The sequence below is a fragment of the Felis catus genome, chromosome X (genome assembly GCF_018350175.1).
Source record: "Felis catus isolate Fca126 chromosome X, F.catus_Fca126_mat1.0, whole genome shotgun sequence".
In the NCBI taxonomy this organism is placed as follows: domain Eukaryota; kingdom Metazoa; phylum Chordata; class Mammalia; order Carnivora; family Felidae; genus Felis; species Felis catus.
In genome coordinates this window covers 33,067,637-33,079,907 of record NC_058386.1, presented here as the reverse complement: position 1 = coordinate 33,079,907, position 12,271 = coordinate 33,067,637, and the positions used below count along the sequence as shown (strand labels likewise).

Genomic DNA, 12,271 nt, shown 5'->3' with positions numbered 1-12,271 from the left:
AAGTAAGGTGGTTAGCCAGGGAGTTTACTCATGTGTTAATCTAATAGCAGAAACTTTAGCAATGTTCTTTTCACCATCACCAGGTCCCTTCTTCAGCCAGGGTCTGCCTGTCCCAGGGGACACAGTATTCCTTCAAAGGCAGAAACGACATACCTTTGTAGTGGCTACCCTGATCTTTGAGACGAGTGAGTGATTTTTACCACGAGGGTATTTTACAATTCAGCTGATAGCTTCATAGGGATTACATAAGCATTTTAATATTGATTAACAATAGACAATACACAGCCCACGCTTCAAATTGAGAAAAACACTTGACAGCAACACTTGTCACAGTATTTGCTAGCCTATGAGTTTTACTATTCTAATTGAGCTTTAGGAAAGAAAAAGGAACCAGGAAAAGAGATGCAAGGCCTAAAGAAACTTCGTATTTCAAGATTAAACTAAGTGATGATATATTTCAGGGTGGCCGGCTGGCTCAATCGGAAGAGTGTGCGACTCTTGATCTTGGGGTTGTGAGTTTGAGCCCCGTGTTGGGTGTAGATATTATTTAAAAATAAAATCTTAAAAAAAGTTATGATATGTTTCCCTTAAAGTGATCAGGGTAGTGATTAAAAATAGAGATTCATATGCAAACTTCTCCATTCAGTAAAAATCATGAATTTCAACAAGTAAAGGGATTGAACAACCAGGAGTTTCCTTTTTTGTCCTTCAGCAACCTGACATTTCATCCCTCCTAGCTAGCAATTTTCAGCTGGGCAATTATTTTAGCTTTCGGTTGTGTTTATTTCTGAATTTAGGGGTGGAAGGCACCCATAAATGGTCAAATTCTCTTTCCAATTGCAAAGGTATTGCCATTTTATTACCCTAGTCCACATTTCAGTTTTGTTTTCTATGCCATAACTGAAAACCATGATTTCTCTTTCCCTTTTTCCTCTGATCTCAGGTTTCACATCTACTCCCTGAAATGTTAAATCTCTACAGTTTTTAAAGGACTTGTGGTGTCTTTATTTTGCAGGTTCTCAAACCGTTCTCCCTTAAGTCTAGCATCATGCCTTCACCTGCCTTCTCCCTCTCTCCCTCCCTTCCTTCCGGGCGGCAATGTTAAGGCTCATGGTTGTGATACCATTGAATGTGGCTTATGTGGAAACTGCCTCGGGTAGGCTTGGGAAATCTCAGGGACCTTCTGCAGGGCCACAGTGGGAGATGGAGCCTTCTAGACAAAGACGCTGAAGAGAGGGAACTCCGCCTGATTGGGTTGCAGCAGATCGATCAGAAAGCACACCGTCCCGGAGAAGCCTTCATACAAGCTGTATATACTTTCAAGGACCCGAGAACCAGCCTTGAATTCCTCGGTAAATAAAAACTCAGCAAACCTAAGAGAAGAAGAAAATATGAACACTTTTAACATATTAGTTTTGGATTGCTTCTTCCTCCTCTCTGATAAGTTAAGGTTTTAGCACCATTTTCTTTCTGGAACTGTATAATATTTCAAGAAAGCTTTTTTTTTGTTTTTTGTTTTTTGTTTTTTTAAAGAGGATCCATTATATCACTGTGTATGTTTCACAATAAATTATCTTGACAAGCAAATTCAACTATTGTCAGAGTTTGCAAAGCAGAGCAGTTTGGTATTTTCTGAGGACTTCATTCCTTCTGTCATCCAATAGTGAAAAGTAAAAGAGACAGATAAATAGCCATATTTTTTATTTATCTTGAATAGAAGCAAGCTGATATATGACTGTTCCTTTAAAAGAGTAAATACGCTGTGCTTCTGCAGGCATATCATTTCTGAGCTGGGTTTCATTTATATGTGACAGAGAGCAGAGGCTGTGAAAATAAATGGGCAAGGTTTTATACAATCTGTGCTTTGGGCAAACAAAGGAGTAAGATAAATGGGAAAAGGCAAGCAACATTTTATAATCATGACATCAAATAGCAAACTCAGCTACAAGATAGATTATTTTTAGGACATCTGCCTTAAAACTAAATCACTGGCCTCTAGATTCTCCATGAAAGATCCTTTTTCTTCTACCTGTATTTGCCACAAATCCTATCCAAATTATTTATAATGAGTAACATTTTTAGTAGTTTACAGCTTTGAAAATGCTGTGACCTGTGTCATCTCTTTAGGGACCTGCTCTATTGGTTTCTGTCAACAACACAAACAATCACCGATTCAGAGGCTGGAACTCATGGGTTGGTAAGGCCTGAGAGCTGAAACTGCCATAAATTTAGATTATTGCTACTATGTAAGGGGGGCCCTGCAAAGCATAATTACTTATTTGATCTTTTTTAGGGCTCTTGGAATTATCAAGAGCAGCTTAAAATAAATCAGCAAGAAACACATTGCAATTCTGTTTGGTACAATTTTTCTACCAACTGTTTTCCTGAGTATGTACTTTTTAAATGGGGTTCAAGATTTTAAACAGTAGAATAATGACACCTCTTAAGAGTTAATTCAAAATTTGTAATTATGCAATGAAACTTCAAAGTATAGCTTCAAGGAATCATAACCTTTACAGTGCCACGGATCATTTTGCAGTCTGGACTCCTTCCAGAAGAAAGTCTTCAAATTCAGAAAATAAAATGCATAGGATCCCCAAGGAAATTCATTATATTAAGGCACAGTTAGCAGAAGTTTTTAAAGCAAATTTGTGGAATAATAATATATGTGTTCTTTATTAACACATTAAATAACAAGATCTAGTAGCAGGTCTAATAGCTGCTGACATTTCCAAGTAGCAATGAGAGTCAAATATATTTCATAATATCTGCAACAAGAGTCATATGATGTGAGAATATCTATGAATTCTACTGGTGAGAGTCACAGCCACTGCTAATTCTCCTGTGGCTTACTACACACATTCAGAGTTGAAGACAATGCGACATTTCAGTTCGACACATAATACTTTCTCAAGTAAATTCACAAACCCTAGACTAAGAAAGAGGAAGCATTTGGGGTTGAGATACTCAACCCTGATAATTTCACGTTATACGGCCTTTGGCAAATTTCTTAATCTGACTTTAAAATGGTGAAGTTGCAGAATTCTGTAAGATTCTTGGCCAAGAACTGGGTGTTGTATGGAAACCAATTTGACAATAAATTTCATATATTAAAAAAAATAAATAAAAAAAATTAAAAAAAAGATTCTTGGCCAAGATTAAAGATACCATATATTAGGCTCCGAGCATATGACAAGCATTCGATATATCGTTCTTCACATAAACATAGCAGAATATTTATAAAACAGAGACTATCATTCCACCATACTTTAATTTTTCTCTTTCTCCTTCTGACCTTTTTTCCCCTCAGCTTTGATTTATTTATTAGTGAAATTATTGTCGGTACAATGTTTAGTCTCCTACATTTTTTTTACTTAAAAATAATATGATAAACATTTTTGTGCTTTTCAAAATAATTCCTAAATGCCTTATAGCAATTTATAAGAGTACCAGAAATGTATGAGAGTAGCAGTTTCAGTGTGTTCTGAACGGTATCGTGCGTTATCATATTAAAATGATAATGACTGTTTCAAAATCTACACACTGATGCAAAATTCAAAATAACAAATTCATTTTTCTAAAAAATTCTGTGAAAATATAAGTCATAATGGTAATTATAGAACTAAAAAGAAGTATAGGCACTGAGAACATTACATATAAAAACCTATTGATTATGACAAAAATTGAACTTGGGAAAATTCATTCACTTGAGGATTTTATTATTGTTATTATTGCTATTATTAGAAAGGTGTAAGGTATTCTAATTAACCTTTTTGACTGTAGAAAATAAAGGAAAAGAACACTAGAAAAATCAAAATAAAAGCAGAAAGTAATGAAATAAGCAGTGAAAGAAAAACAAAAAGAATCAATAAACAAAACCAAAACTCAGTTCCTTGAAAGGATGAACAACATAGACAAAACGCTGGTGTCTGACGAGAAAGGAAAGGCATTAGGAATGCAAAAGGGCATATAATCACAGATATGGGAAATTTAAAATACCATGGAACTCTACTGTTAAAGCTTTACATAAAACATTTGAAAATCCATATGAGCTAAGTATTTTCACAGAGATATCTTCACTACCAAAATTAATTCAAGAAGAGGTAGAAAACCTGAATAATTAAATAATGATAGAAAAATCTGAAATCATTATCATCTATTTTTTTGCAACTATAAATTTCAACTGATGACCAAGTAATGTTTATTAAAGAAAGGTACATATTGTTTGACATTACTGTTTTAGGAACTGCCAAAATTAGGCAAGTTTCCCCAATTTGGGCCATGACATATTTAACTTTGAATTATAATGACGTGGAAATTTCAGTACACTAAAGCATTAAATGCAGTGACCCCCAAATATTCAGATATTACCTGCACATTTTCAGGCTCTACCTATAAGTGAGAAATGGAAGCTGTCTGAAGGGCCCTGGACCCCAGAACCTTGTAACTAAGACTCTGTAAGCTGGGACTGTTCTACCAGAAAAATAGAGCAGTTCTTCTGGCCCTTATTATTATTAGTATTATTATTTATTATTATTTCAGGGAGGGATAGAGAACACAAGCAGGGGAGAGAGGCAGGAGGAGAAAGAGAATCTTAAGCAGGCTCCACACTCAGCGTGGAGCATGACACAGGCCTTGATCCCACAACCCTGAGATCATGACCTGAGCCGAAATCAAGAGTTGGATGCTTAACCAACTTAGCCACCCTGATGCCCCATTCTGGCCCTTTTTAATAGGCTTTCTAGGGCATGACAATCTCTGATGAAATCTATCCCAAAGGTGATATTGCATTAGTCTAGACAGAGTCCCAAATCACTTTCTTTTTCTACATTTAGGAAATAAAGGGTCAGGCTGCAACCAAACAGATTAGGCAGCCATGAATCAAAATATGTTAACAGAATTCCTGAACAATGAAGCTTCAAATGGAGGACTGACATACGTTAGTATTTTTCCCTCAGTGCATACAGGCAAATATCATAGAGGATATTTTATGGTTTTTTTTTTTAACAGTTTATTTATTTATTTTGAGAGAGAGATAGAGAGCAAGTAGGGAAGGGGCAGAGAGAGGGAGAGACGGAATTCCAAACAGGCTCTGCACTGTCAGCGCAGAGCCCAATGTGGGGCTTGAACTCATGAACCATGAGAACATGACCTGAGCCGAGATCAAGAGCTGGACGCTTAACCAACTGAGCCACCCAGGCGCCCCAATATATCATGTTTTTTAACACTGAATATTAAGTAAGTTGGCTTGGGAAGGCCTTTCTGAGAAAACGACTTTAGAGTGAAGGTTTGAATGAAGTGAGGGGGATGGGAGATAAATGTAGAAAGTGAGCATTACAGGTGGAGGGAACTGACACTTCGAAGACCACAAGGTAGGTTGCACCTGGTATCTTAAAAGAATCACAAGGAAGCCACCGTGGAAAGAACCAGAAAGAAAAGAGTAGAGGATAATGTCACAGAGGTAATGGGAGGCGAGATCCTATAATGCCGTTCGTTCAGAGGACACACTTTGGCTTTTACTCTAAGGCATATGAGAAGCCACTGGATTATCCTGAACAGAGGAGTGTCATGATCTGACATGAACATCCTAAGGATAAATTTCGAACGTCAGGGTGAAACACAGAAGCATTCCTAATAAAATCAGCATTACTATCACTCTTATTAATGAACACTGTTATAGAGATTCTGACCCAGGCAATAGAAAAAGGTGAGAGGGGGAGTATACAAATGAGGAAGGAAGTAACAAAATTATAATTACTTGCAAATATGTGTGTCTGTTTAGAAAACCCAATGGACTCTAATGAAAATCTCATAGAAATAGTAATGGAGTTCAGAAAGGTGGCCAGATATATCATTATATCTATCAAAACCAAGATGTTTATAAGATACATGTAGATTTATAGGCAAGAAGTCTATCTTAGATTGCTAAACTGCAATAATATGCATATTTTAAAAAGCTTTCATAAATAGCAGTAATAAATGACCTGAAAATATAATGCAGGAAAAGATTTTACTCACAAACCTGGAAACAGAAAATATCTAGGAATAAAAATTAACAAGAAACATGCAAGACCTTCTTCATAAGATCAAAGCTTTACCAAATGATATTTCTGAAAACTTAAATAAAGGAAAAACATACCATATTCCTGGATAGAAAAACAACATTCTAAAGATGTTAATTCTCACCAAATAAACTATAAATTTATTGAAATTCCCGTCAAATTGACACAGGAGTTTTTGAAATTTGAAAATTCATTCTAAAATACAATTGGAAGAGAAAATGAGAGAAAATAGCTAAGAAAAACTAGAAACAAATGAATAATAAAATATGGCAAGTCCAGAAACAAACATTTATATAAATTTTTGTTTATATAAATTTGTTTACGATAAAATTGGCATTTCAAATCATTCAGGTAATTGGTCAACAGATATTAACGAAAAGTTTTGTTTTTTCATTAAAAAACACAAAGGTAGATACCCAGATAACACCATTAAAAAAAAGTAAGTTCTAGATTAATCAAAGATTTGAAAGTTAAGATAACTTTTAAATGGGTCGGAGAAATGGGTGAAGGAGGTATACATTTATTTTTTAAAAGTTAAAATCACAAAGGTACTAAAAGTCAATGTAAATTAATATTTTTGTAATCTTGGAGTGGCAAAGGTCTTTTTAACACAAAATCCAGAAATCTTGAAAGTTTGACAAGAAAAGTATTTAAAATTTTGGTCTGCCAAAGATGATGAGCTAAGTAGAAAGACAAATGGCAAAGTAGGAAAATATTTACAGCATATATTGTAACAGAGTTAGAATTCTCAATATAAGCATCACAATAGAAAAAAATGGGCAAAAGATAAAAAAAAAACAGGCTAGAGAGACCTATGAGTCTAATGACTTCAATTTTTAAATTTTTCTGACAAGAAATGCTTGCACAAGTGCATAGCTATGTATGCACTAGATACGTGGGACAATTTTGTCTGCTATTAGTAAAGATTGCACAGGTACCAAGTGTCCATTACTTAAAGACTGGTTAAATTAATCATGGTACATCTTTAATGAATAACTATATAGTCATTTAAACAATGAGATAGATATAGATCTATACAAACCAAAACAAAGGATATCCCTTAAAAATTGTTCATTTAAAATTATAATCTATGAACAGTATGTATAGTATTATTATACATACGTAATAGTAGGATCTTATTAATATATACATATATAGATAGGTAGATATCCACAGGTATACAAACATGCATTTGTGCATAGAGAAATATCTGGAATGATAGAACTCTAATTCTTAGTAATAATAACAGCAAACACTTACATTGCAGTTATGTGTCAGACACCGTTCTAAATGATAAATGAGGACATTAGGCTAAGTGAAATAAGCCAGTTACAAAAACAAAAAACAAAAAACAAATACTGCATGATGACACTTATATGAGGTATCTAAAATAGCCAAACTCATAGAAGCATAGAATGGTGGTTGCCAGGAGCTGGGGGCAGAGGGAAAGTGGAAAATTATTGTTCAATGGGCATAATGTTTCAGCTATGCAAGGTGAATGAGTTCTAGAGATCTGTTCTGCAATGCTGTGCCAACAGCTAACAATATGGTATCATATACTTAAAAATATGCTAAGAGGATAGATGTCATGTGAAATGTTCTTACCGCAATAAAAAAGCAATCACAAATATACACACCCTTTGGCCCAGTGATTCCACTTCTAGGGCTTTATCTTTCAGATATACCCATACACATGCAAAATGATATAAACACAAGGTTACTCATGATAGCATTATTTGTAATGCAAAAGATTGGAAATAATCCACATATCCCTCTCCATGGGACCCAGTGACTAAATTCTGGTTCATCATATGATGTAATATTATGCAACAATAAAAATGAAGAGTCGTTTATGTACTTAGGGTAATCGCTAAGATAGCAAGGTGCTACCACTGGTATAAAAAAAAGACAAAACTCTATATATAGTACACCTATTCACTTATATATATACACAGAATATCTCTGAGAAGATCATTAAGAAACTGGTAACACTGATGGTCACCTGGGAAGTGAACCGAGTTGCTGGAGTGCACAGTTGATGTATTTCTTTTTTCGCTTCTCAAACTATGTGACCCTATTACCTATTCAGAACATGAATTAGATTAACATTTAGAAAAAAAATACATGTCATTTAGAAAAAAAAAAATACATGTGCAGAGAAGCTGACCTTTGGGCTCGGTAGATGTATTTAGAGTTTCCCGTGAGCCGGTATAGCAGCAAGAAGACATAGGCACTGCCAGCCACACCGTGGCAAATGCCAGGCCCCTTCTTTAGCAGGCCCTTCTGCCATGTAAGTTCCCCACACCGGATACATGTGTCCAGGTACTGTGGTTTTTTGGAAACGAGATAAGCTTTGGCAAACAGGTAGGCAATTCCTGTGAAAACATCAAAGACATCAGAGGTGACTTTTGGGCTTGATGCTATTGAGCAGAACTTCTCAAACTATAAAAGGCTTACAAATCACCAGTGCATAATACCCATCCTAATCTGGTAGGTCTGAGGTGAGGGGCCTGAGATATCACATTTCTAACCAATGCCCTTCCAGGAACCACATTTTGAGTAGCAATGCTATAGAACCTTCTAGAATTTTACCTGTAAGATTTAGTTTAAGTTGTTTGAATGGTATTGTGGTATTGGCCCCTGGAGAAAGAGCAACAAGTACACAGAGTGATAAAATCCGTAATTTACAAATGGATTAATATTTAATGATGCATACTCGGGTGAGCATTATGTAAAGCTGGCTATTTGAAATGGCTAAGTGTTTATACAGTCTGCTGTTCCCCCACAGGGGTTCAGAATTTGTAATGTTAAAGTACTTATAACTATACACCTTTTCTTAAGACAAAACTGGGAGTCCTTCCAGAAACAATGATGATTCCAAACCACTTGGCTAAGACTTCTACTCCAGCTGTGAAGCCAGTCCTTCCCTACTCAATTGTTCCAAAGGAAGACACTTGCCTTCAAAACTCCTCAACAAAGGCAATCTCAATTACACCGGCAGGAACAGAAACAAGAGAAGAGACAGCTATTAATAGAAACGATTTCCCCCAAGTTCCAGGTGCTCATATTCAGAGAGGAGATTAGTAACGCAAGATCACTCTCTCTCCTGAATGGCCTCTACCTTTCTCCTACATAAAGTGAGAAAGACTAGAATTTCGCAGCTATCTCAACTAGGGTTATCTCTGCTTTTCATTGCATTTTGACTAGGCTATTTTACAACTCTGTGGAGTTAGAAATTACCTTGTAGGAAACTAATAGCAATGTAAATAATTCCTATTCCTAGAAAACACATTCTGTCTGGTAGAGGTTGGATTGACTTCCCTCAGAAGCAGCCAGCTTTGCATCTAATAAGCAAATTCATGTCAGCATTCCTAATAGGCAGAAGTACGTCTGCTCCTTGGATTTTCCTTTGAAACCAACTGTAACACCTTTCTGGTTCCCTCATTAATTAATGAGCTAAATAAAATCATTGATATATGTTTATTTTATATTTGTATGAGTCATGATTTCAATCTCTTTTTAGAAATTATCCTTCAACACTTCCTATGTTTAGCATATAACAACAGGCTCTCCTCAGCCAAGGCTTTCGAGTCAATCACTGACAATGGTCACCTATAGCATTGTCCTTCTTCGGTTCTAGGAACAAAGTGTCTCCCACCAGCTGAAAGATGATTTTGAAAGAACTGAACTTATTTATACATTTATTCATTTTTTGTATCCATTCATTTGTAAGTGCTCATTGATTACTGTATATATAGCCCCAGGCAGGGCTTGCTTCATGGGCGTGTTACCACCTTGAAATGAATAATCATTTTTTAAAAGTTGGCTGCATTTTCACTTTGTACTGGGCCCTCCAAATTATGTAGCCAGTCCTGGCCCCGGGTAATATAAAATAAATGGTAAACAAGATTCCTGACCTTCAGGAAGGCACTGTCTAGAAAGGGAGAGAAAAATTTGTACATGTGACTGACACATAATAGGACATGTAGTTCATGATGCTGTTGGAGCATAAAATGAATGATGCTGTTAATAACACTACTGGGATCAGAAAAGTAGAAGTTCCCTGAGGGAGACAGTTGGGTGAGGCCTAGGATAAAAGTCGGGTTTTCAGGGCACCTGGGTGGCTCAGTCAGTTAAGCATCTGACTCTTGATTTCAGCTCAGGTCATGATCTCATGGTTCGTGACTTCAAGTCCTGAGTCTGGCTCCACGCTGACAGCACGGAGCCTGCTTGGGATTCTCTCTCTCCTTTCTCTCTGCCCCTACCCTGCTTGTGCTCTCTCTCTCTCTCTCTCTCTCTCTCTAAATAATAAAACTAAAAAAAAAAAAAAAAAAAAGAAGAAGTAGGGTTTTCTTCAGGACTTTGTAGGATGCATAGGCAACTCCAGGCCCAACATGAGTTAGAGCATTCTAGGCATCGAGATCAACAAGGCAAAGGTTTGGAGCCAGGACAAAAAACCCACATGAAGACCAGCGGTGCAGTGTTTTGTTGGGGATTGGTTGGTTTTTATTTTTTTTTTTCAACGTTTATTTATTTTTGGGACAGAGAGAGACAGAGCATGAACGGGGGAGGGGCAGAGAGAGAGGGAGACACAGAATCGGAAACAGGCTCCAGGCTCTGAGCCATCAGCCCAGAGCCTGACGGGGGGCTCGAACTCACGGACCGCGATATCGTGACCTGGCTGAAGTCGGACGCTTAACCGACTGCGCCACCCAGGCGCCCCAGTTTTTGTTTTTAATGACAGGATTAGCATTACAGACAAAATGTCCCACAGTGGTGTCGAGAGACCTCCAGAAGTACAATGGGGTAGCTATGAGCTCATCATGTTGGCAGAAAGATGGCAAAGAGGCTAAATAATGAAAGGCTCACAGGACTTGGTGGCTGTTAAGATACTGAGTAGCTACCATATGCCAGGTACAGTAGTAGGTGTCCCAGGTTTTAAATAGCCCCTGCCTTCATAGTGTTTATAACCTAACTGGAGGCATCCATTAGGTTATGTGAGGGGAAGCACACAGGGAGGTTCCTAACCCACACCTAGAGGCAGGAAAGGCCCACTAGGGGGAGGGACACAATGTAGCCTGACTACCAAAGATGAGGAGGTATTAGCCAGGTGAACTGAAAGCCCTGGGTGTTCTGCTGGATCCCCTTGACCTTACTGGCATGCGCCCCATCTCCCAGTTGCTAGGAGTTGGCCACTAATAAAGCTCACAGCTGCCCTCTTCCTGGGAGATTTGCCCTCAGTCAAATGGGAGGCTATGCTATATGCCCACCAGCCCCGCAGATTTCAGCCAATGACTGGCTGACCCAGCGATACCAAAGGTCAGCTCTCCTGCCTCAAGATGGACCAACTCTGTGGTGTAATCTGTGCTTCTCAGCTTCCCCTCAGGACCAGGTGAAGCTGGTATCCAGGTGAGACACAGAAAGCCCTTTGTGACTGAGCTTTGTGACTCTGTTCTTCCTCTTCTCCTCCATTACCTACTTGAAGCTCTTCACTTCAGTAAAACCAAACCACCCACAGTTCCCCTTCCTTCACTATGTGGTTCCAAACCTCTGAATGACTCTTCTTGGAACACACTTCCCAACTTTCCTGGCTTGGCCAACTTACCTCAGGCATCACTGCTTCCTGGAAGCCTTCCCTAAACCTGGAGGGGCACCAGGAATCCCTCTCCTGAGTTCCCATAATTCCCTATACAAATCTTAGCACTTACACTATATCATATTAAAAATACCTGTTTATATGCCTGGCTCCCCTAGGATAGTGCAAACCACCCAAGGGTGGGAACTCCATCCCATCCGTTTTTGCTCCCTTAGTCTGTGGCATGGCATTTGACATGGCAGGGGCTCCACAAATGTCTGCTGACCTTAGAACGTCTCATTTCCCACCCCGGTACAGGCCAACCCTGAAGCGGAAATGAGGTGTGGAAACAAGAAGGGCTGATACGGTCCAACGGATGTATTAGCCCAAGGCAGCTTAATAGCCATTGATTCTATGGTTCTGGCAAGAGACAAAGGGCCTCTTCCTGCAGCCTGGATCACAGAATGGTACATGGAAGGGACCTTAGAAGACTTCTAAACATATTCTAACCTGACCCCATTGAAATCCAAAATAAGGCTGCTTAATCTAAAAGGAAGGATGTTGGGTTTCTTTGCTTTTGATAGGAACCGTGTCATTTTGTCGCCAGAGCACTGATAAGAAACCTAAGTCAGCG

The 12,271-nt window shown here is 38.0% G+C and overlaps 1 protein-coding gene across 1 annotated transcript in view; it reads right to left on the bottom strand.

Annotated features, from left to right (window-relative positions):
• Positions 1–235: 235 nt before the first annotated feature.
• LANCL3 (LanC like 3) overlaps positions 236–12,271 on the bottom strand; it is a 95,730-nt gene continuing 83,694 nt past the window's right edge. Inside the window, exons 4-5 of the mRNA XM_019823420.3 lie at positions 8,230–8,437; positions 236–1,373 (exon numbers count right to left, since the gene is read on the bottom strand). Coding sequence (XP_019678979.2) covers positions 1,214–1,373; positions 8,230–8,437 — 368 coding nt within the window. The 3' untranslated portion in view covers positions 236–1,213. The remainder of the gene's footprint in view (positions 1,374–8,229; positions 8,438–12,271) is intronic.